Here is a 27,450-nt window from a genome sequence, read left to right on the forward strand (position 1 = left end):
ACTAAACATGTTACATATTAAAACATTATTAAACACATGTTTGACATGTCTAAAGATAAAAAATATATATTTCTGAAGCATAATTTGCCTTTAACAAGAGGTCAATTTTAGCATGTTTAGGGAAAAAACATTAGTTGGTAATCAACAAAAATGACATTTTAGCTTTTTGAAGAAAGTCTTTAAGGACCACATTTCAAAAAAAGGAACCGGATATTTTGCATGTTTGTTTTGCATGTTTATTATCACTCCGATTGGACAAACGAAGGAAATGAGAAAAGATATACACTGAATGGTAAATATGTACCTTTGGTATAATAGTTGTTACCTTGGGTATACATGTACTTATATATAAATGTGACTATCTTTTTTATCGCTCGCGAACTGAAAGAGCAAATTCGATTTTTACGAAAGACTGGTGGGGACATTTCAACTTCATGAATTTCCGATTTTATCTTCGTGGAATTTAGAATTGTAAACTCACAAAGATATAATCGGAATTAATGACATTGAAATGTCCCCACTGATCATGCGTAGATGTTAATAGACTTTTTGTTTTCCTTCCAATTTCTGTATCTTCTTAACCATGGACTTTCTACTGAACCTGCTGTAGTTTTAATTTTAATGGCTGTAGTCTATGTTTAGCCTACTTTCTTATATACACACCTTCTTGTCTTGTGCCAAGCGTCCGTGGAAATTTTCGCTGGCAAAAGCATTGGCAAAGTGCTTAAAGTGCTATTTAAATGTAAAAGCGTTTAATTGGTCAGGTTATAATAGTACAGATGCGTCCAGATAATTGTATGAAGCGGCCACAAGCAATAATTGCTAGTCCATTTAGATCAACACCGATTTATTTTCTAGGCGTGGTAAATGTGTTTGATTTGTTACAAGGAAATTGTGTGTGCGTGTAAGAAAGTAACAAAATCTATTTTCTGTAAGTAATGATACAAGGATAAACAAAAAAATCATATCATTTCTGTTTTTAATAACAATACTTTACAATTGCTAAATAAAAAAAGTATGATATACTGAAGTTGTTCACATCCTTAAGTACAATCATATTTAGTGTTTAATTACATGGTAATTTGTAAGATAAAGGTGAATATAAAATTTAGGTGCATCTGTAGAAATGTGACTGCAAGTATTTCCGATTAAACCAGGTATAGTGGATGATGTATTTCTTGTTCTAACATTGACATACTGGCCTGTGTAAAATGTCAAACAATATATTATTTAGATCTACTATTATTACCCCTCACTTTTTTCGTAATGCTAATTTCCCATAGGCCTCTGGGAGTTATTTTTACTGTTAATGCAAGTGTACCACGTGACTAAAAATTTTGTACTGTTACTTAGGTAACAGTATTTTTTAAGCGGTCACGTGGTCTATTTCCTAAATAAAATGAAATAAAATGGCCGCCATTTTTTTCTCGATTCATTCTTATTTTCGACGTTAAACCCCGATAGGACATCAATTTCTCCTCCTGAGTCCCTATGACACTCGTAAAATTTAGTTGTTTGTATCCTGGTGTGCTTTTAGCATATAAAATATTTTTTTGCACAATAGTCAAAAAGTGAACATCCGTTTTCAACGGAAGTGATTGCAATGTAAATAATTATGTGTCAAACTGGAACATGCAGAAGATTTAAGCATTCAACAAAGGATTATTTAACAAATTTAATCAGTGAAACGTTACAGATATGGTGGACATAGGATATCATCGTTATTTTGTCAAAAACCATGCTAAGAATATTCTGGAAACAGAAGGATCAGATTTCACAGATCATAACCGTGTAAATGGGTAAGTGTTTTGTTTCCTAAATAAAACCTAGCTTATTGTATGTTTATGATTTGTAGATATCATCACTTGCTTAAAGAATAAAAGAAAAAGAAAACTTCTCAAGTAGGCCTACAGTAAAGTACACTTAAAACTTAAAAAGGTAAGGACAGTTAAGTTATTTGTTACTCTTGGTTTATTTTTGTTACAGTTAGATTTAGTTGACAATTTCAGATCATCTCAGTATTTTTGTTCGGGGTAATAAAATAAATAACACATGGGTTTGTGAGTAACAGTAAAAATATCATCCTTCGTAAAAATACTGTTACCCTCGGCTACGCCTCGGGTAACAGTATTTTCCTCGGGATGATTTTTTTACTGTTACCCACAAACCCATGTGTTATTTATTTAATATCTATATCATAGTTGTTCAATGTCATGATTCAAATTTTTCTGTAACGATATTTTTCCTGGATTATAGAGGAAAAATTGAACTACTTTTGTGGGGAAAAAAACATTTTGAAAATTTTCCATATAAAATGATACAATATTAAAGGGATATGCAAAGTCGAATTTTTAATGTGATTACAAGGCAACGTATGAACTTGTTCCAGTTTATAATATAAACATTTTTGTACATTGCTTATGACATTACTTTATTTTTGCCTTGCATTTGACACTGTGATTCAAGTATGATATATTCGCATCTCAACAAATCGTATCTAAGAAAACGTAAAATAATAACATCAAATATTTAGTTGCATCACTTATAAAAAAAACCTTTTGAAACATCACATTTGAACATTTAATAATATACAAATCAAGTTTTTAATCAAAGTAATTTTTACGTTTAATCTTATGCTTTAAATAGGGTTGTTCAATTCAATTGTTTGAGATCGAAATATATGTCAGAGTGAACAGACGTTATAAATGATTCATAAGTCACATTTAACATAATTTCGCGGTGCAAATATTAAAATATAATTTCACGTTAAAAATATCAACTACAATATTTCACAAGCATGTAACAAAAAGTTGTAATTTGGTATTTTCTAAACTAAATCCGTTGCAGTTAAGTTCAGCAAAGAATTTTTTCAAGTCACTCATAAGAAAATAAGGAAAATGCTACAGGCAAATTGTCTCTGAAAAGACAAACATGGAAGTGTCACACGAATACTCGTGAGAGATTAATTTTACCTACTAATTAGACATCATTTAATAATGGACATCCACAGGGTATAATTACTTGTAATTTTTATGTTCTTTCTCACGTGTACAAACACGGACTACGACACCTACTGTGCCTATCAAGTTCGCCCGATTGAACTTTGAAGAGGATTATTTTAACTCATGTTTATCACCATTACCTTGTTACAATCAGGCATTCTATTATGTCGTACATTATATCTAGTTATTCGCTGAACAATAAAATAGCATTGGCCTTGTAGTTTCGGTTTCCGCCACTGAATTCCGAGATCATGGGTTCGATACTTACTCGTGTCAATACCGTGTTTCCTCTTATGACACAAGTGTTAGTTAGTTCACTGAAGCGAAGCAGAAAGTGATTTATTGAAGTCGAAAAAACTATTTGTGCACGAATGGAATAAATAAATAAGAAACTATACTAACAACTAACAACTAAACTAAGCATACTAAACTATACCAAACTAAACTAGACTTAAATAAATTCAATGACAAGGAATGACAGTGACCCAAAAATGACCTTATCAGTTTGTAATCTGGGGAGTTGTGGTGATTCCCTCTTGATTAAACATGATGGTATAAATATTATGTTAGGCAGTGAAATAAAATCCATATTACTCTCAGTTTATCAGTCGGTGTATATGATAAAACTTTGAAGAACTTCTTCATGGTGTAATTATTAATTAGAATGATTCCGTAGTTTTGTAAATTTACATTATAGTATAGCATTTTTTTCTTAATGGCATATTACACATTTCAAATACAATTGCTGGACTGAGAAAGTGTAAACTTTTTGCCGCAATGACGGACACAAACTTCAGTAACTTTATTGCACAGCATTGGGTTTAATTGTACAATAAATTATTTGCCATCAAAATATAACTGAGTAGTTATATTAAACAAATGTTTGTAACTATTGAAAAAACCTTGCGGCGCATATACGAACTATTTGCATACGTTGGGGAAAATGTCTTATCAAAACAGCACATTTCTGACGGCTACTTTGATTGGTAATATCTTGTAAAATGATATGACAGTAGAATCATATATAAAAAATATGCGTAAATAATACAGATTATTTTGATAATTGATTTATATCCTACAATTAGTAGTTTCGCAGTAATTTGACTTAATCTTTTTTTGACATACAATGATTTTATCTAATACATTGTAAATGTTTTAATTTTCATCAAGGAGTGTTTGACATATATAACAAGAAACTTTAGCTGTTCTCTATTAAATTAATGCAATTAAATCAGAAGCAACTTAATAATGCTGTAATAATAAAACAGAAATGAGACATTCAGCTATGCAGTTAGGTAACGAATATTGCTAGAAATTGAGGATTGTGTTTATGTCATCTTTATTGTTAACATGATTTATGTTTCACAAGATAGAAAGAAATCAAAAAGGGAAAGTTCTATAAACTTAAAGAATGTGATTAAATAAGAAAGCATAATACGAATCTTGGTCCCGACATATCAAACAATAACGAACTACAGACATTTTAAATGACGTTCATAAACATTTATGTCAAACGATGATAACAATTATTAAAAAGTATTAGAAGAAACCTTAATACAAGAAAAGATTGCGTGAACTTTAAATTACTTTGCAAACTCAAACCGAGTCTGAAATAATATTGACTGTGTTATTTTGTTGTGATTCATGCTTCCGATGGATTACCTTTTCTCAAGATCTTTATACATTTGTAAATCAAAACAGCGGGTGCATGCCTTTGGGCGAAAACCCTTTTATTTTCCCTTTGTTTTTATTTTTTCGCACGGGATCTTTGGTTCGGGGCATTTTTAAGTGATGAAAATTCAATACCACTCAAACTGGTGCTAGGGGGCGTGAGTGGTGTTGTACTGTTTAACATGTTTCCTCATGTACAGACTGAATGTTGTCGAATCTGCAATTTTCATGTAATTTAGTTGTTATTAATGCTTCCGATGAATCACCGTTTCTCTATATCTTTTTAGATACATACTGAAGAAAATAAAAATATATAAAGTCTTCTCAAATAAAATTGTTATTTATAACAAAAACATATGAAAACTGGGTGAAAGAAAATCTGTGATTTAATTCTAAATCATCTTCTTTATATCTTTTCTTATAACTTCATAATTCACAGACACATTATGAAAAGAATATATAATACTGATACCAAATAATTATATTTTCACGTATATGAATTTCAATTTATATTAAGCAATAAAACTAATATGTCTTCACTTACTAAGTTCATAAACACTGCTAGATATTCATAATAAATAAATATTATTTACGTGTTTAAATTTTCTGCGACATATCTACTACACTGTTGATCAAATAAAACAAAAATTTTAAATAAATATTTAAAAATTTTTCTTGTGTACGGTAAAAAACCACCTAGGGGGATTTCAGAAATAATCACCCTTTATGATTTGTAATCTTTATTTTTTGTGACGTTCCAACCTGAACTTTACTTTTTGTTTTTGAATTAAATCAAATTCAAAATGAAAAATATATCCGATATAAAAAAGTAGAAAAGGGGATTTTTTTTTCCAAGAAAATTTGTTTTACTTTTAAAATTTCTGAAACTGGGTTTTTTTTTTTTTTTTTAAATTTTTCACCGATAAAAAATTTGTTTATCAAATATCAGATTTTATTACTTTTCAAAATTATTAAGACTCATTTCACTTTTTTCAAAAAAAATTTAATAATAATTTTACAGAGGAAATAATAAATTATTAATTAAATTTGTGGAAAAAATGTCAAGCCACAAAAAAGTAATACAAGCATTTTATACCACTTTAATAACTTGTAAATGTACACCGTTTTATATAACAATACTTTTTTAACAGATCATTGACACGCTCTGTCTTGTTAAACAAAATAGATTTGTTTGTTATTAAAGCAACTAGCACGCCTCAGATACATGTTAATTTTCCTGAAAATTGTAAAAATGTATTTAAAAAGTAAAATGAACCGAGTGAACAAAGAAAATGATTTACACATTACTACTCTTCTGCGCATCGGTCGAATGTTCCACTGAAGTAACGTGAGTGTATTCAGTGAGCTGCGAAGGAAGCGTAACACATTGCAAACATCGCTTGCAATCCACTTTAATTCTTCTTCTATGATATAACTTCACTGATTAACAAAATCATCTTTTATGTGTAACAAGGTAAATTAAAAGAATGTCAACTATGTTCCTCTTTAAGAAAAATATTTATTATGAATATATATGTAGATGCTATCTCAACAAGAACAAATTTACTGAAGGTATCCAAAACAAAAGTATGCTGAATACGTTGAAATGTAAAAAAAAAATGAATAATTTATAATGTTAGTATTTTACACAATGGTCATATAAAGTATACATAAAAATACACATTTAGGTATGCCATGATTCCGTCGATGAATGCGATAATGATATTTTCAGCTGATATATTGAGCAAATAATACAATAAGTTATTGGAGCACCAATAATGTCTCGTCATGTTGGAGACAGCAGCCAAAGACAATAACGTTAAACAAATTCATTTGTCATTTGCAATATTCTTCAGACATTTTTAAAAGACATGATATTATCGTTGATAAAATCATACTACACTATGATTGTGCATGTATTATGTATCGCTATTCAGCAATGTAGTCCATTGTTTTGTTCTTTGCTCATCACATAAAACGTTGCAGTGTTGTTGAAAGTCCTACGATAGGTTTGAAACATACACTATGTTACTTTTACAGTCTTTTGTAAATTAGAATACAATGGCCGTACACAAACAACTTTTATTTTGTAAAATTATGTAATTTATCTATTGTTATGTATGGATGTGATTTTTATAGAAATTGTTATATAAACAATAATTTCAGTAGAAGTTAATGTACATGTATTACACCATGGAAGAGTTTGTGGAAACGAACAACAAACAACAGTTCGTGGAAACCAATTATAGGATATAAATATCGTAAATTGCTGTGTATGACAGAATTAATTACCCTTCCCTTTAGCATCTTGAATAATTGCTGTTTACACAATAGTTTCAATTTTCATATTTTCAATGACAGGCATACCACGTTTCATGAAATATTCAAATGTGAAAAAATATAATAAAAGCAAATATTTATGTAATATTATACGAAACCCTTGCTATTTATCAAATTATTTTATAATTATCATTATTATGATTCTGATGATTATAATAATTATTTTTAGAAACATTGGAGTAAAAGAGAAGAAACAAATGAAGAAAAAGAAAAAAGAAAATTGTTGAAAAAACAAAAGTTTATGATTTTTCTTTTATCATATACAAAAACATTCTTTATCACATGGTACCATTATCTAAAAAAACACACACAAAGAGCCTTTGAAAAAAATCCATATGATATTATACAGTATACGAGGATGTATTGGTTGACATCGATGTGGAAACAAATGCGTTTTTAATCCATGTAATACAAGGCACATGACGTAAACACGCTTTCCGAAAGTCATTGTGTCGAACCACGTAAATTAACGGATTCCAAATGATTGACGATTTGGCCATCAAAGTTGGTATCATAACAACAGACACAGGAACGTCTTCTAGCTTTCCAAATATCACAATGATTGTAACAATAGAATACGGTGTCCAACTTAGAAAGAACGCACCTGCAAAATGGAAGGTATTTTATAATATATGATTATTTAAAACATCTAAAATATTTGTTTTCTTTCTAACTATAATATTAAGTTATAAAAAATGCTTATGCAACAAATAGTACATAAACCCGTGTAGAAAGCCGACATAAAAGTATTTTAGATAATTACAATACCGATATATCACCCTCATCAAAACTCTACATTAACTTAATGTTTAGAATGCATTTGAATATAGTGCTTTATTCAATCCAAAGCAAACATTTATAAGGAAATATGTCATTTACATGATTTCAAAATCGAAACTTCATTATTTCATAACTTCTTTACAAAATGTAAAAAAAGCTCATAATATTTTTTCAGATTTTTTTCATTTCTTATGGTTTGATCTTTTTTATTATTATAAAATATTCTTACCAATCATAAGGAGAACCGTTATGGCAACACGTTGCTCTCGACGTCTGTGTTTCCCCGTCTTTCCTTTTCTCATTGTTGCCCTTAGCGGCTTTGCTCTCTCCCGGTATATCTACAGGTATAAAATATACTATGATATAAAGACGTTAATCGACATTCCAGTGTAATATCAAAAAGGTCAACGATATAATTTATACAGAATGTATTTTAGTTCGATTGTTTTGGAAACTTTAAGTTTACAAACAAAATTTTGAATCCGTTCCTTGAGATAACAAGTACTATGGAATTATTGCTAAGTTTTTTTGTTTGGTTTTCTTGTCTTTTTTTTTTTTTTGCTCAAGTTAACATTTGCCTTGCCTGGTCGGAAGTTGAACCCACGAAAACAGTTAAAATGTGAAAAGCAGAAGCTCTAAAGAACGCCATAAGCGCGAAAGTTGAAAACGTTGCAAGCTCGGCTTGATTGAGCATGTTCAACAATAAAATACGACAATGGTTCATACCGCGTTTGGAACTTTTAATGTCATTCTACTTGTTAAAGAAAGCGTAAATCCTATCAAGATTAACGATCCACATTACGTCGCAAATGATACGTTTTATACAATGTCAAAGCAGTAACATTTTCAACAGCATTTCGGCACATAAGAACTTTTTGATGTTATGGCGGATGCTCAAGATATTAATCTCTATTCTGAATTGTTTGGTAAAGAGTATAATTCACGATAATCGATGTTGTCTAGTTTCTATTTAAACAAACATCCACTTCAAAATCCGACCCTAAGCATTACAGACAAAGCACATGTTATCGGATGTCAATGATAGGCAAATATATTACGCACAACGGACAATAACTTCAAGTGTGTAATTTAAAATATTTTAACAAATGATTATATAACTGTATAATATATATAATATATGAAAAAAAATATTTTGTTTTGATTCATATCTTAAAGGCCGCAAGACTTCTTCAATGAATGCCGGAAATCAATACATATAGATTTTATTTACAAAAAATATTATTAAAAACAATTTTAGATATTCAAAATTTATGTAATAATATGTTTGAATTCGTTGTCAAAAAAGAAAAAAACAGGCAACTGATCTGAAACTCCGCACAAGAGCCTTTATTCCAGAAAAGCAGCAGCTCGTTCATGAATCTCTACGCAAAAAGAAATACAATCTAGCGGCAAATAATGTTTTATCAGATTGGAAAAAGTAAAAATCACATACCAAAGTACATATTGCTCCATAGCAAAAGAGGATTATTCCAAGGGGCACAACCCATGCCAACACTAATATTGATAAAGAATAAGACAGGTCTAGCGGACGCTTGCTTCTCCAGTTAATGGCACACCTCAATCGAATTCCCTCCAATTGATAAGAGCTCCACCCAACAGCTAAAATGTAAAAAAAAACATTTTCATTGTATTCTTTTTATATTTCTATGCATTAAAGATAAGCTCAGGTTATAAAATTTTATTTGGAGTATTGACTCAGATTTTTGGATTTGCATTGGTTACTGTACATTCTGTGTGAGTTTCTGACCAATTAAATACCTGAAATCCGAGTTTGACCTTGGAGAATTGTTTCATAGATAAAGCAGTTGTAAAAGTTAGTTCAAAATAAAAGGGAATTTACCGTCTATCATTTCAGCTATACATTTTAAGAAAAAGATATAATCAATTAAGAACGAATACAATATATTGGTTAGTTGGTATTCATTATTTGAATTAAAGTCCGGTTCCATAGTGTGGTATGATAGGAATCAATACCTGGAAATAGTGCCCAAAGAAATCCGTAACCGTAGCAACATATAACCATGGTGACAGCTTTACTCATGCCAATAGTACAATGTGAAGGGCGTACAATGACAAGGTATCTGTCGAGCGCTATTGTTGCCAATAAAGATATCTGTGTAATGCCTAGTAAGGTTGTTGTAAACCCGTAATACACACAGCCTGAAATGAAATTGATACTTAAAATACACACTTAAAATACGATAAAATTAAAGTAAATGTTACATTAAATGTAAGATTGCTACATATTTGAGAATATTTAAGAAATAGTTTAATTCAATAAAACAATGGCTTACGTCTAAGAAATCATTTTGTCAGTCGTCATCAATTATAAATTTTGAAGCACAGTCAGCAATGTAAATGTATGTCCTTTATTTTTCTCCCTTGAGATTTGACAAGTCTAGGTCGACCTTGTAAGTGTTTATCTAAATGATTATTCAGGAGTGGTTAATAAAATAGCAAAACAAAGGAAATTTTTTGAATAGACGCTACTTTTTACTCATACGAATATAATTTAAACTTAAATTTACAGTCTTGAAAACATATTAAATGTCTTGAGAGACAGAAAAAAGTTTAAAACTATAAATGAATATAAGTAGATGTTTTGTTAAAATTTTGCCACAATATAATTATCGGATGTTTTTTTGGTATTTTTAGTATAAAGGTAGGGGCACATAGGATAGTTTTCTTATTCATTCGCCTTCAATTCATCTATATTTACATACAGCACGTATTTAGATGTGTGTATTTGTAAGTAATATAAGACAAATATGTATCACATCAAATGTCTAAAATGTCACTTTCCAAACATTCCTACAGAATATTGATATATATTTCCTTTTGTTGCCATGATTAAGTATTGAATTTCATTGATAGGGATTGAAAATTTTTGACAGAAATGCGCGAAAAGAATTATTTATTCTTTAACCTCAATTTACCCTTCTTTTATATCTATCAAATATTCTATGTAAAGGGTATGAGAATTAGTTACAAAGTAAACCTGGACACAAATTCAATGTTACGCTTTCTTCTTGTCAATTAATGCTGCCTTATTACGAACATGTTTTTTAGAAACAAAAACACATGTGAAAAGATGAACAAATAAGGAAACCGCGATGTGCAAGACAAACACACGAAAATACGAAACAGTAACAATTTTGCCGTACTTTCCTTCTGTAGGGCGCCAGTCGAAAACTAGAAAATACAACATATATGACACTTTGTCGTGTTTTCGTCTGGCGCCCCGCACACATTACCCATCATAATAAATAGATAAGATAAGGGTGATTTAACAGAATTCCATTGAGGTATACTGGAACCAAAGAAGCCGAATAAAAAGAACTAAAAATAATATACCAAGAGCACACGCAACAATAATGTGAACAATCTTTAAGCTTTGGAAATAAAACATCCCTGATTGAATGAACGGGACAATATTTCATAAAAGAAACTTTGAAATGAGTTGAACAATCTTTAAGCATCGGAAATATAACATCCCTGATTGAATGTACGGGACAATATTTTATAAAAGAAACTTTGAAATGAGGAACAGGGCTTTGGTTTAAAGTACTTATGATTGATTCTGTGGCCAATTTGTATTCATATCATTGTGAATGATACAAAAGCACAGAATGGAAACAATTTGTATAAATATTAAGTATTGCAATATTTCATAAGAGACACGTTTTAATAAGGAACGGGGTTTGGTTTAAAATAAGTATCATTATTTCTGAGACAAATTATTTATTTTCAAATACTCATTCAGACTGTATGCAATTGCAAACCTACCAGAGTATCCAAAAATCCATCGGTGATGTGCGGAGGACACTATTACCATCCAAGTGCTTGATAGGCACATGCAAACGTCCCCCACAGCCAGCCCAACGATAAAAATATTGTGAGATCTTCTTAAGCACTTTTCTTTTACAAAAACGTACAAAGTTATCGAATTTTGGCTAAGTCCGAGCACAAGAAGTAACGAAATATATACAGAATATATTATATATAAAAAATCTGGTACTTGGTGGAAAGGTGTTGAAACATTTTGTTCTAGATTACCACAACAAGTCGCCGTAAAATTGTTTGCAAAAACACTCTCAGAACTGTAAATTCCCGCCCTGGTATCAAGCCAAACTATATCATTTGGGCCGGTGAAAATATCATTTTTTTCACTTAACTTTGTTCGCATAATTTCATTGTCGATGTACTGTTTTAAAACATTGCTGTTGTCAATAGGCCTTACAGTTAATTTTCCAACATTAACTGATACAGGTTTTATGCTACCCATGACATTCTCCATACCCGTAAGTATATATGAAATTCTTTTTATGCTTGCAATCAAATAATTAGCTATTTTGTCTAATTCCCTTAGATTTTAAAGAACTGTTAGCTTTATCAACTTTTTCAATTTTTTTATAATCCTTTCAAATATTATTAATCCTTGAAGATTCTTTCACCAGACATCAAATCAGAAATTAATTACAATTCTGTTATTTCTTCGTAACATTGACATGTAGCAGAATCAATTGAGCGTTGTGAATTAAAATATGTGACTGCAGCTGTATATATAGTATCTATAATTCAACAAGGCAAACACATTCCATTGGCTGAATGGATGACATGTAACATTTCATACGATCTGATGTCCTCTCCGTGTCTGTGAAATGTTCTAGGTTATGAGTAAAAAGGCTTCCAATTTCCAACAATAAGTAGTTTACGATTTACTATTATATGAACACGATAGCTCTGGTTATATAAGGAATTCACGTCTGTATCGTGTATCGTATCATTTTGTTTCCTCAATAACCTGCGATGTTAAATGGATATAAGATTTCATTTTATTGCTAATAGCTAATCAGTTGAAAAAAGTAATATCTGATATAGATGACAAAGATGTCTGGCCTAAAATTGTATAAATTGTCATACATTGTTTGCATTAACTGCTTTGACATAACGTTACATGAAAAACGTAATGATAATAATAATAATAATAATAATGATAATAATAATAAAAAAAAATAATAATAATGATAATAATAATAATAAAAATAATAATAATAATAATAATGATAATAATAATAATAATTATAACAATAATAAAAAAAAAATAATAATAATAATAACAATAATAATAATAATTATGATAGAAATAATAGTAAATAATAATAACAGTAATGGTAATAGTAAAAAATAATAAGAAGAATAATACGCATAATAATAATAAACCAAAAAGAAGTGGAAGGAGGAGAAACAGTTTGTTATCACTGTGCAAAAAACGATATAAAATATATATTGACACATGATGATAGTTTTGACTAATGGTAAAATATTTGATAAATAATTATTAGCTTTGTTGGGGGTTTTTTGCATTTTTTTTAATAATATAATTTATACATTATTACCGTTGATTTAAATAATCCCCGTCTGATAATGAATAAAACTAATCACAACAAGCTTTTAAACATTTCCGATACCACTCATATTATTTCATGAAATTAGAAGATAACTTTTAGCTATAGTAAACAAAACAGAAATGCTTTAGAAATTGAATATTTGTTATTAAATTGTTGTATCTTTTAACCAAAACAACAAGAAAATTGTGTTTATCTATTTTTGTTTGACTGTGGAAGGACAATTATTTACACCAACCCATTATTTGAAACAGTTAATCACTTGGGTTTCAGGTGCAGTTTAATTTCCTTTCCTAAAAAAATCTCTCTCACGTGTTTTGGACATATTTCTGAAACTTCAATCATTGTTGGGTTTAATTTAGCCGTCTACTCCTTGAACGTCTGCTGCAAAATTTATATGTGATTAATTAATAAAATGAATTTTCTTTTGGTAAGTCAGACTCTAAAATTGCAATTTCTTTAAGAGAATTTTTTTGTAATAATCTTAAATAAGAAAGACCTCAGACCATCGTAACATAAGAATTATTACTGGTGGAGTTTTCTACACTTAAAGACAATGCACTATGCTTTCTACAAGTTTCTTCTTTTCCTTTTACTAAAACAACAACAACAACAGCGACTGAAAGCCAATTTTTATACGACGTTTGAAAATTAAATAAAACACATTTGCGTTAAGATTCAGTTGTAAATCTATAAATTGGACTAAACTAAAGGAAGGAAGGTTTCTAGAAAACAATTTGCCTTTATCACATACATGGTAGACAAAAGAAACATTTAAATGTAAATAATTCAACTGTTTAGCCGTTAAGCAGTGACTTGGCTTTGCTCGTCAAAACATAGATACCCTAATAAATTACAAATAGCAAAACCATCAAAAGAAAATGTTTAAAATAATAAAAGATCCTGTAGCAAAATTTTTTATGGTTTTATGTCATAAATATGATGCTCAAATTAAGATTTACCAATATTTCTAAAAGTTCCAAAAAGCATTATTTATAAAAATATTACTTAATATAATTAACATTTCATGTAAAGTAGTAATTAGATTTTTTTCTGTAAGTCTAAGTCATTTTTTAAAATAAGAAATGAATGCATATATTTTAATTACAAATAATGTGCACACATATTTGCAGTACATATTTCACATATTCTTCGATGTTGAATATTTTTTTATATGAGCATGAATGAAATTATTGTATTTTGGTTTTGCAATTAGTAATTTCTATTGCGAAGGTTTTACTGACTATTGTTCTTCTTTTATCACGCAGTAACACATGAGGTCTATGAAACACAACAAGAATAGTCCGTGCTGTATAAACCGCAATTCCTGGCAAATAACAATATAAAGTCAGCTTAAGACACACGTAAAATCTTTTCGCAAGTTATTACAAATAATGTTGTATTTCATTTGAATTCAAGGTGACATATCACGTAAAATTAATCAAAACTGTATTTCCTTGTAGAACAAGGTTAGAAAATAAATATTATTTATTTCTGTCTAAGTAAAAAAAAAAACACTGAAGGGTTTTGCAAGATATTAATTAAAAAGGTTAACCTTACGAGTGTTTATGTAATATAAAGATTTTGATAAAAAGTATTGTTGCTAAAATAATAGTATCTCAATATAGGTAAAAGATGTATCCTTTTTATTTGTAATTTATTAGTCATTATAAAAGTGGCACACCTTCATGTAAGTGAGGTACATCTTTAAATAATAATATATTGTTTACAAAATGTATTAATAATCAAGATACGGTGAAAACATACAAAACATAAAATAATTTTCTACTTTTATCGCAAAAATTCTCTCCCGTTCAATATTGAATAGTCTTTACATACTTTGACAAAGTTGTAGAATATTTATGTTGATTAATAGTGCTTTAATTTTCTCTTAAATAACTTAATTTGAAAATTCTACAAACATGTCTTACAAAGTAATGCAGTATAAATTTGATCTATATACAAATCTGGAGGCGTGTTCCATTACACCCAAATGACTTGTTCTTAAGCGAGATGTCTTAAAATTCGGTATGTCAACCATTAACTGGCAATTGAGCGTTTTATTAGAAATTGACCACTTGGCAGAGAAACAGTCAAACAAACCTTGTAATTTTCTTTCATGAAATGTAAGCTAAATAACTTGAAATATAAAACCATAATGCATTTGATGAAAGAGAATGAGTGCAAAAAATAATATGAATATATAGTATAACACATATAAAATGAAACATTTCAGGTTAAATGTGAAAAGATTTTAAGTAATTTTTTTTTCTTTAATATAATCTCCATATTCACATACATTTGTACGATTTAAGACGAGGAAAAAGTCGTGAAGCGTGCTTCTTTTCACACAACTGATTTATCAGTTCTCTAATGATAAAAGAATGTGTAAGATGGCTTCTATATAAGTTGATCTTTGTTCATGGTGTCTGCTTGGAATTGTTTCTGACTAAACCTTTATGCTTAGCCCCGTCTAGGAAGATTTGTAAAACTTTATTAAAATGGACTTATTCCCATTACTTCAGATTTGGCACAGTAGAAAATTACGTAATCGCAGCTTAAGCAAATACATCATTATGTACAGCTAAGATATTGAATTGTCTCAAGGACAAAGGTTTAAATATAGCTGATGCGATGTTTCTTAATGTATTGTCGAATGTCGAAAATACACCATATATAAGAAAGTCCCTACTGGTAAGAAGCAGGTTCGGTTTAAAGTAGATACTCCCATTTTGTGTATCATGTAAAATACAACCCCAGTAACCAATGCAAAGTTTCAAATATAGCCGTTTAAAGTGGAAAATCTACCATTGTATTTCATTCTTTCACATTGAAACAGTATCATATATAACTGCAAGTATTTGTAATTAAAGATTTTTGGAGAAATAAAATCATAGCTTGGCAGACAAAATAAAGAAAAATGACAAATATTTGCGAAAATAAGCTAGCGCCTCTTGGGTTTTGAATCCACAAAGCATTATTTATTACAACAAAAACATAATTTGTCTGTTTCAGATATTCTCAAATTGAAAATATTGTTTGTCAAAAATCTACAAAATATAAAAATATTCATTTTTCCAATTAAAGATCAATCTTTTACGGTTCATTTAAGTTGCACAATGTACAATTTAAATAGAAACCATGTACAAAAACCAAAACCTGTCATCAACTGTATGTGCATTTAGAATTCATCTGTATATACGTAGAAGAAACAAGTAAAACACACGCGCACACAATCTCCCACCCATTTGCATTCCGGCACACAGATAAAACAAAACGGTTCAGTTGTTTTTCTTAAAAGAGGTGTTTATTTTTGGTGAGAATGATATTTTCATCAATCAGGCTTAAAGTTGATAAATCACTTGAGATTTTAAAAATGAAAGCAAACGAGAACAATGGTACTCAATATTACAGAAAAGGGAACTTCATAACAAAAAGTAAAGCAATTAAAAATGATACTATGAAATTAATGAGATTCTTTCGTCGAAAATCCCATGTAGAATCAACATTTAATTAGCGATTGCATTGTATAACAAGAATGAATAAATTTGTAAAAAATGTACATTCAGGGAAATTATTATGCTTTCTCTTCAGATTTATTTCTTATATTCCAATTCAGATTCATGGTTGTTTTTATTTTCAAATTTAGATTGGTTTTATCTTAGTATGTGTGAAAGTTAGGCCACCTTTTTATCCGTGCTTCAAGCGAAATCTGCTATATTTTATCAAAATTGATACAGATGCAATTACGTGAAAACACTATATAACACAAACTGTTATTTTAACTTATTAGAAATAGTATTAGGAGTCAAGTATACATGATAATAAGCTTCTTCTGAGAGGGTTTTATTGATGTTTTGTTACATTAAAACGCAATAATCCCATTTTAAGGAAATGTTATAATAATAAACTAGAAATGTGTCATCATGCCACGGATGCCCCTGCATGCAGCCAAAAATTCAGATGGTGCATTATTTTTTTTTTCATTTTAAGTTCAAAGCCCTTAATACTTTTCAATGTTAACACAAACCATTTTTATACAATGTTCAAGGCACTGAAATTATTCAGTCTTAACCTTTTAAAAATAGCATATTGCATAATTGTAGCCAAAATAATTGCTAAAAGTATGAGTGCTGAAACTGAAAGTTCAAAATTTTTCCAACATTCAGGAAAGATAAGTTTGTCTAAAATCATTGAACCAGAACCGAATTCAAACATAAACTGCTTATTCCTAAGATGTATCTATATTATTTTCAAAGTGAAAGGGACATAACTCTGCAAAAAATCATCAAACCATGACCAAATTCCAACTTGGCCTGCCCATTCCTTTGACATATCCATATGTCAAATTTAAGTTGAATATGTAACACTGTTGGGTAGATAACGAACAGAAACTGAAATTTCATATTAATTTCAAAGTGAAAGGGGCATTACTCTGCCAAAAATCATTGAACAATGACCAAATTCGAACTTGGCCTGGGCATTCCAAAAACATATCCATATGTCAAATTTGAGTTGAATGTGTTGTACCATTGGGAAGATAATAAATGGAAACTGAAAATTTCATATTACTTTCATAGTGAAAGGGGCATAACTATGCCAGAAATCATTGAACCATAACATAATTTGAACTTGACCTGTGCATTTCTTTGACGCATCCATATGTCAAGTTTGAGTTGAATGGGTTGTACTGTTGGGGAGATAATGAACGGAAACTGAATCTTTCATATTATTTTCGAAGTAAAAGGGGCATAACTCTGCCAAAAATCATCGAACCATAACCAAATTTGAACTTGACCTGTATTTTCTCATGACATATCCATATGTCAAGTTTGAGTTGAATGGGTGTTACTGTTGGGGAGATAATGAACGGAAACTGAAAATTTCATATTATTTTCAAAGTAAAAGGGGCATAACTCTGCCAAAAATAATCGAACCATGACCAAATTCGAACTTGACCTGTATTTTGTCATAAAATATCCATATCTTCAATTTGAGTTGAATGTGGGCAACTGTTCTTAAAATAATGAACGGAAACTGATGATGACGGAATGACAGAATGACGGAAGGACGGAATGACGGAACAGGGTAACACAATATGCCGCGGACATTACATGACGGGGGCATAAAAAGTAGAATACATAAAAAGGTAAGAAAATAAAGATTAAACAAAGAAAAATAAACATCTTTTCCTAATTGAACTTTTAACCTTTTTAAGAAAGTAAATACGTCGTTAGATAAAACTACACACGTCTTAATATAAATATCATTCTGAATATGAAAATAAGTCATAATTGAAACTGAGCCTTACATTTGATGTAAAAACTGGTAATTTTGTTAACAAAACAGAACAATATTTTATTTAGATTTGTACATTGTAAGTCATCTGTAAAACAAAAATATTTATAAATAGAACGTCAATATACTTTATGGTATGCGTCAAATACTATCGTAACAAAATAAAAAGAGGATTTAAATTATACTTAAAATCTACGTAAATGACCAACAGGTCAAAATATGCAAAAATAGCCCTTACTGTGTTAGTCATCAGTAGAAATATGAATATAAATAACGAAAAACTAGTCATTTATTGATTTTAAGATGAAATTTATTACTTGAATCTCGAATTGTTTACTTAAAATCTTAACATATCTTTCTAAAGTTTGATTTTCTTGAAAAAGATTGTCTCACTTGAATGAGTATAGCTTGAACGGTTTGGTATCGCAAATGTTTACATGTATAACATAAACTTTGTTGAAAGCATACGTAGGAAGATCACGACTGTGATGACTACTGTAAATAAATACCTTTTAACATAGCAATTATCTTTTTGCTAGGATTTACTTGCTTATGGAGTGGATTTGATTGACATTTATAAATTCTTGTTTAACACCTTTTTAAACAAATTAAAGTGTCTAACTTTAAACTGTTTTACTTTCCAAATAAACCGAAATAAGATACATAACTATACCAATATTTAAAACAACTTCGTACTTTTTAAGGACTTTTTGTATTAATTTTGAAGGAATCGACTTCTGTTCACTTAATGCAATATTTTGCAATACAATTTTTAAAAAAAACAAAAACTTTTTTAGACATATTTTATTAAAGTTGATATTTGTTTTTATGAACATTATTATCTTAATCAAAGATGATTTCATTGAATTGCTAAATTGTCTCAGTTATGGTCTTTTAACAGGTTGTGGCTTAGGACTTTCTGAGAAACGGAGCCTTTGTATATAGAACCGGAGTTAATCATTTGACCCATATAACTTTGGTAGTGTATACATAGTACCAGTTTTAAAAAGGTGATACGTACTTGTTGTGTTATAGAAACCACACTAAAAATATTCCCCATACTATATTTTCATTTAAATAATTTAGTAGTTTTATATGTTATGATTGTAGCGAAGTTTAATTTTTAAGATTTCAAATGCTACACTGGAAATAGTAATATAAAGAATTAAGAACAACAAGAAATGATTCACTACTTTTAATATCCATTTTTTGCTATTTCAAAGTAAATAATCCAATAATCACATTTTTAATCCAATTTTAAGTTTTAAATTCCACAAGTCCGAAAGGTTCTAAATACTAACAAAAACTAAATTTTACATATACTACGAAACCTTTATATACAATCACTTTTCCCGCCAAATATATGAAAGACACAAAAATGCATGACCAACGGAGTCAAACGCCGTTGATTTAACAATAGACAGTCACCGGCGGTGATTACATTACAAAACATCACATTACAATAAGAACTGAATAACATGTATATCTTACACCGTTGCTAAACGGATACTTTACAACAACGCACAACACCGTTGCATATGAAAAAGAACATAAGCATATTGAGTAAATTCATTATATAAGTTACTCAAATTATTAACTTAAACACAAGAAAAAACTAAACATTTATTAAATTATTAAACACATATTATAAATAATCGCGATGTTCGCGACATTCCCAACAGGAGAGGTTACTCCATAATAAATTTTAATGTCACTTTGTAGTATCATGATAGAAATTGGCATACTCAGCAAATTCCTTTTGCACATAATCAAAAACCTCGTTTAGTTTGAACTTCATGCCGTTTTCACAAAAGTTTTCTGTATAGCCAATAGAAGCACTACGCTTCACTGATTTTACAGTTCCATGTTTAAATTTTTCAGTTTTAACAAGTGTTAAGGAGATAGATGTAGATTTGATTTCATCATAGTCTTCACTGTCACTGTCACTCCCAATAACTATAATTTCTTCGTCATCATGACTATTCCTGTTAGTAGTACTTCCGGTATCAGAAGATTCAGGACTATTCTCATCAAAGTTATCAGCGGAGGCTGAATTCTCTGTATTAACATCAGCAGCATTAACAGAAGAATTACTGTTATGAACATTAAACGAGGAATCGTTGGTGACATCTTCTTCATCGCTGATATCACTATAACAGCCGCCAACATCAAATTTCCTCGGTGTATTGTTTTCATTACTATTTTCATAACCAGTTTTATCATTTTCGTCATCGTGTTGTCGCTCCTTGTTCGAGAGATCTGGAAGAGTGAAAGCATCATCAACTTCACTTTCACTTAAGAAATACATATCCAACAGATTGGTGTTTCTATCCAATTGTATGTTAGATGCTGACATATCATCAATCACATTGAATAGTTCTTCTTCAGCTACTTTAGAACTTTGTTTGCCTTCAAGGTTTGTGAAAAAATCCTCTGTGTCACTAATGTCTTCTAAACCAGAATGCGTTGTATTAAAATACTCTCTTGGAACACTTTTGACTTTCGAAGAGAGTGATTTTGCAATTTTTCTGTCCAAATTATGTACTTTGAAAAGATGAGTTAATAAATAGCTTCGTCGGATAAATTTCGTCTTGCAAGTTGTAAAATAACATGGGAAGCACTTTTCATCCACATGCCGTTCTTTAATATGTCTCTGCAAACTTTTCTGTGAACAATATTCACGTCGGCATGTATCACAAACATACATGTTGCAAGTTCTAAATATATAGTACTACTGCTAAAATTGGTGAACTTGAATAGAAATATATATATGTCATAAAGAGCCGTTGCACGTGTTCCACGAAACAAATTTCTATATTAAGATCCGTTACACGAGTTTTACTGAACAGATCAAATTCCGTTGCACGGGTTTTACGAAAGCCGTTGCACGAGTTTTACGAGAACCGTTGCACGTGTTTTACATGCAACAATACAAGAAACGTTTAAGGCATTTTAAAACAAAAAATTGTTTCTAGTCCTGTATATCTTTTTGTTTTATTTTTAATAAAAGCTGATATTATTCAAATATCTTGATGTATGATAATCATATTCTTGAATTCAGTGTTGAATTACATAGTACTTTCATCCTCTATCATCTTTTTTATTTTTTCTTTAGCTTTAATCGCAGTCTTTCTTATAGGTCTATTTTCTTTGACAAGTACATCACTTTTTATCATTTTGTATTCATCACAATCTTCATCATTTGACATCTCTAGCGGATACAAACAGTTAAGTGATCGACCTATTTCATTTCCCGAAGAAACAACTACTTTTGCTGCTCGAATCTCTCCATCATTACTTTTAAGCAATTTGCTGATTCTTCCTAATTTCCAATTTCCTCTTGGAGAGTCCTCTTTTATCAGTACAACATCTTTCACTTTTGGCTTAAATTGTGAAGAAACACGCCCACTTTTCAGTTTCGTTTGAGTCCGTTCCCTTAAACTTAATATATACTCCTTTTTCCATATGTTCCAAAAAGTATCCAACATTTTCTGACCCTTTTTCCAAATTTCAATTAATTTGTCACCAGTACTTGTATAAGGTTTATAATCACTGTCATTACTTATTTCTGTATTTGGAATTCCTGTTTTTGGATTTAAAGTAAGAAAATGTGCAGGAGTAATTGGTACGTTGGAATTGATATCGTCGTCCACATACACTAAAGGCCTTGAATTTATTAAAGACTCTATTTCTTTCAAAACAGTTTGAAGTTGAATCATTGTTAACAGGCGCTTTCCAATCGTTTTTCTTAAAGCACGTTTCACTAATCCTACGAGCCGTTCGTAGAACCCTCCCATCCAAGGAGCGAGCTCTACATTGAAAGTCCACTTTATCTTAGCATTTGAAATATAACTCAACACTTCATCGTCTTTGTGAATATTTGACCACAATTGATCTAATACTGAAGATGCTGACTTAAATTGCTTAGCGTTGTCGCTAATTATTTCAACAGGGGTACCACGTTGAGCAATAAAACGTCTAAAGCAAAGTAAGAATTCTGACGTTGTCATATCAGAAACTAGTTCAAGATGTAATGCACGGGTGACTAGGCATGTAAAAAGACATACCCATACTTTTCGATTTTCATCAGCTGTCTTAATGAAAATTGGTCCAAAGTAATCTATTCCGACTTTTGTAAACGGACATGCTTCAGTTACACGTGAAACGGGTAGTGGACTCATTGGCGGCATTTTATACGGACTACCTTCATGGCGTCGACACACTGTACATAATTTTATCACATATTTGATAGTTGCTCGTCCATGAGGAATCCAGAAGCGATTGCGAACTGTTGAAAGGCATTGCGAAACACCTGAATGTAAAAGTTCTTTGTGCGTTTTTTCAATTAGAAGGCATGTAAACTTGTCTTTCTGTGGCAGTAATATCGGGAATCGAGCTCCAACGGTAATACTAGCATTTTCAAGTCGGCCTTTACACCTCAGAAGACCAGTTTTATCAACAAACACACCCAACTGAACTTGTAAGTTATGTCTTTTATTATGATCGATAGAGTAAAAGACATCTTGGTACCAATTTCTTTGCACAGACTTAATCCACATTTCTTCTGCATTACGAATTTCTCCACCTGTTATAAATTGCTTTTCATTGACGTTTTTCTTCAATTTTCTTATAAATTTAAGAGCCAAAGCCGTAATCCGTAACAATTTTGTTAATGACGAAAATCTTGTAATGTCTATTCCTAAAGGATTCACAGACATGTCTTCCACAGTTTTTACTGATGTAGTTTGCAACAAACTTGTTTCTTTCCTTGGTTTCTTAATAACGATTTCAGCCTCAACTTCTTTTTGCACTGTCTCGCTCATGTTTTGTTCAAAATTTGGCCATTCACTCTCTGGTGTTAATAGCCATGTTGGGCCATTCCACCAATAATTACAGCTCAACAGTTTTGACGGTGTTGTCCCCCTTGAAGCAATATCCGCTGGGTTTTCTTTTGATGGTACATAAGCAATAGATATATCTGAACACATATCTATTTGATTAATCCTGTTCCTAACAAAAACAGACAATTGTTTCTGTGATCGTAACCAGTGAAGAACACATTGTGAATCTGTCCAGATATGTGAACTTTCAACTTGTTGACATAATTGGTCTCTCACAAATTTCAAACATTTGTATCCAATTGTAACAGATAAAAGTTCTAGTCTAGGAATAGATAATGTTTTTGTTGGTGCAAGTCTGGTCTTTGCAAAAACAAGTTTCAAATTTATATCTTTCCCTGATGTTTGATGAAGATAGATCACACATGCATATGCTTTCTGAGAAGCATCGCAGAAGCACACAAGACGATTTTCAACATTTTCGCCAGAAAAACCTACGTATCTTGGAACACAACACTTTGAAACATCTACAAGGTCTTTCTCCAATACTTTCCATTTAGTCTGGTCTTCTTTACATAATAAATCATCCCAACCTTTCTCTTGTTTCCATAAATCCTGCAAGAACAATTTTCCTCTAAGGACAACAGGACAAACAAGACCTAAAGGATCAAACACTGTTGCTAAACTTTTCAAAACAAGTCGTTTAGTGATATCTCTACTTGTAATCTTGGAGCATGATTTAAATGTTAAAGTGTCATTATGAACATCCCAGTCATGTCCTAAGACTTTCATAGATTCGGTTCCTGCTTTGTCTTTTTCTAGAAATGATTTGTTTACTTCAGGACTGTTTGATATCCATTCACGCACATTCAATGAAGCTTCGTTAAATATTCTCTTTGTTTCATTATAAAGTGCTGTTGCTTTGCTTGCGTTATCGGTGCCTGTAATGATATTGTCAACGTAAATGTTTTTCTTTATTTTTTCTGCAATCTCACTATTATAGGAGTCTAGATGATATTCAATGGTCGCGCCCAATAGAAACGGACTTGATACTACACCGAAAGGCACGCGGCAAAATCGATATTCCTGTAAGTTATCATTGTCTAATCTCGAGTTATTGATATCTTTTAACCACACAAAGCGCGTTACGTCTCGCTGACTTTCCTGTAAACCAATTTGTAGAAAGGCTTTCTCAATATCTGCAACCAATGCTATCTTATGTAGTCTAAATCGCATAAGCATACCACACAAGTCGTGTAACATTACGGGTCCTCTGTAGAGACACTCATTCAAACTTTTGTTGCTCTGTTTTGACTTAGATGAGGCATCGTATACTACTCTCAATTTTGTGGTGGTTTTCTGTGGAGTGATAACAGCATGATGAGGTAAGTAGTGGACAATTCCTACTCTTTTTGTTTCTACTCTTTCAATGATGCCCTTTGTAAATTGCTCTTGAATGACATTATCATATTTCTGTATAAGTTCTGGCTTATTTTTCATTCGATTTACGGTCGATTTTAATCGACCTACTGTCAATTTTCTATTTAAGGTATATCGGGTTCTTCATTCTTCCAAGGCCATGTTACAAATTATAGTTTGTCTTTGTATTGGATTGTTTCACGGAATTTCTTCATTGCTATCTCATCATCAGAGTCTACCTGTTTATCTGTCATACCGATTGCTTCAATATTCCATAGATCGTCCATTGCAATTTTTGTGGTTTGTAAACTTTTGTCCATACTAGCAAATGTACATTCATTGATTGTATTACTGGCATGTGTGAGAATAAGCATACTCATGTCATCTTCTCTACGTACTTCTGTATTGCATGTTCTTCCACTGAGGATCCATCCTAGATTAGAAGCCAACAAATAAAGACCAGGTTTTATCTCAATTCTCTCACTGAGAACAAAGTCTAAGTAATAGTCATTACCAATCAAAAACTCAATTGGAGACATTTCATCTTCTGTTGGTAAACTATCTGCAAGTTGTACACTATCAATTATGTCATGTACTCTTTCTGACTCTAGTAGATCTTTCACTGGTCGTCGCTGGAGTTCACCACTAATAAATGGCACAATGTTAACAGTTATTTCCTTTTTATTTCCATTCTTTAATTTCACACTTACTTTTGTATATTTAGTTGAGATTTTTTGTATGTTCTTGCTGCCAAATGTTGATACATGAATATCTTGTTTTCCAAACACCTTTAAATTCATTTTTTGTGCTAATGCTTCCGACATATAACTCCTATGTGACCCTGAGTCAAATAAAATTCTTACATGTGAACTTTCCATTGTTTCTGGGTTTTGAATTTCAGTTCTTGCAGTTTGCATAAATATCACTTCATTCATTGCCATGAGACCATTTTCTCTCACTTCTTGTGATTCGTAACTCATTTGTACATCATTTGCTAAATGTGTCACATTTTCAGTTTGACTGAACTTCTTCGGACATAGACTTCTATGGTGTGCATTCATTTTTCCACAGTATACACAAGCTTTGTTAGTTTTGCAATCATTGAATAAGTGTCCAGGTTTCAGACATTTAAAACAACTTCCTTTTACACGGTCTCTTCTTTCACGTATAGTTTTGTATTGATTACACTCATCACTCCAATGCGCTTTCTGACAGTAACGACACTGTTTCTTTGTATCGAAAGGTTTCTTTATGGCATTGGCACCTGTAGTAACTAACGCCGTTGCTGATGATTTCATGTTTGTAACACCATTTCTGGTAGAAGAATATCTTTCCGATGGCAGTTTATTTAATGATGTATTTCGTTCATGACCTTCTGTTTTGCTTTTTGTATCCTTCACCTTTTCTTTAACAGCACGTTCACGAGCAACCAAGTACTCTTGTAATTGTTTATTTAATCTAGTCACAGTCCACTTAACGTCTACTCCTTTCTGAATTTCAAGCTGAATAAGAACATCCTCCGGCAGTTTTGACCGTAATATGGACACAAAGATATCTTGATCCACATTTTGTTTCAAAACTTCTAAGCTTCGCAAATGTCTTTCCACTTTATCTGAAAGACACCTAAGGGACTCAACTTTATTTGAAGCAGGTTGCATGTTTATCAATTCATTGTAGTGTACGTCAATGATTTCTTGAGGATTACCAAATCTCTTTAATAGTATATCCACTGCTACTTTGTAGTTTTCGTTTGAGAGTGCTAGACCTGCTATAGCAATTTTAGCTTCGCCAAACAACTTTGTTTTTAAATAGTTGAATCTTTCAACATCCGTTAGTGATTTGTTTTTATCAACAGCACATTTGAAAGAGTCCCAAAACTCGATCCACTTTGTTTTGTCGCCACCGAATGAGATCATTTCAATTTTAGGTAACTTAACCGTTGAAACATTTTCTAACGATTTCATTTCAAAATGTTCTTTTTGTTTCAATTGAGACTCAAGTAACTTCTGCATATTAGCTTGCAGATCAAGTAATTGCTTTGTTGTAGAATGATCAACGGCTTCTTCTTTTATGGTGCTTTTCTTTATTCGAAGTACAATTTTTTCTTTGAAATGTTTTAAATCCGAATGTAAATCCAAAGCATATGTACACAATGCACAGTCTTCGTCCAATATCGTTCCAATAAGCTCACTTTCGCTTTCTTTAATGAAACAACACAACTTTTCACTTTGAGTTTCCACTTTTTCAATGAAAGACTTAAGCTTTTCCATGCACTTTGAAATTTTTAATTCCATTTCTTCCTCTTCGCCATCCTCAACAATATACGTAAGTAAATCCTTTGCTACACTGATTTCTCTTTCTAGAACATTACGAAACCTAGTTCTAACACCTTTGATATAAGAGATATTTGCCATTTTTTATAAACACAAGAATAATCCGGTTCGCGGGACCAAACAATGTAGCGAAGTTTTAATTTTAAGATTTCAAATGCTACACTGGAAATAGTAATATAAAGAATTAAGAACAACAAGAAATGATTCACTACTTTTAATATCCATTTTTTTCTATTTCAAAGTAAATAATCCAATAATCACATTTTTAATCCAATTTTAAGTTTTAAATTCCACAAGTCCGAAAGGTTCTAAATACTAACAAAAAAACTAAATTTTACAT

General features: G+C 30.8%; 3 protein-coding genes across 3 annotated transcripts; all 3 read right to left on the reverse strand.

The window, feature by feature from the left end:
- Positions 1 to 6,233: 6,233 nt before the first annotated feature.
- On the reverse strand, positions 6,234 to 9,970 carry LOC132725651 (visual pigment-like receptor peropsin). Its single transcript, XM_060710829.1, has 4 exons — positions 9,789 to 9,970; positions 9,247 to 9,413; positions 8,023 to 8,131; positions 6,234 to 7,617 (listed from the first exon to the last, which is right to left on the reverse strand). The coding sequence occupies exons 1-4, from the start codon at positions 9,853 to 9,855 to the stop codon at positions 7,355 to 7,357; spliced, it is 606 nt and encodes a 201-aa protein (XP_060566812.1). The 5' UTR covers positions 9,856 to 9,970; the 3' UTR covers positions 6,234 to 7,354.
- Positions 9,971 to 21,588: 11,618 nt separating this feature from the next.
- On the reverse strand, positions 21,589 to 24,858 carry LOC132725658 (uncharacterized). Its single transcript, XM_060710835.1, has one exon. It carries the CDS (start codon positions 24,856 to 24,858, stop codon positions 21,589 to 21,591), a length of 3,270 nt encoding a protein of 1,089 aa, XP_060566818.1.
- Positions 24,859 to 24,947: 89 nt separating this feature from the next.
- LOC132725659 (uncharacterized) lies at positions 24,948 to 27,191 on the reverse strand. The gene has a single exon (XM_060710837.1). It carries the CDS (start codon positions 27,189 to 27,191, stop codon positions 24,948 to 24,950), a length of 2,244 nt encoding a protein of 747 aa, XP_060566820.1.
- Between the last annotated feature and the right edge of the window lie 259 nt (positions 27,192 to 27,450).

This window comes from Ruditapes philippinarum, unplaced genomic scaffold (assembly GCF_026571515.1).
Source record: "Ruditapes philippinarum isolate M1 unplaced genomic scaffold, ASM2657151v2 ctg133_1_1_1_1, whole genome shotgun sequence".
NCBI lineage: Eukaryota > Metazoa > Mollusca > Bivalvia > Venerida > Veneridae > Ruditapes > Ruditapes philippinarum.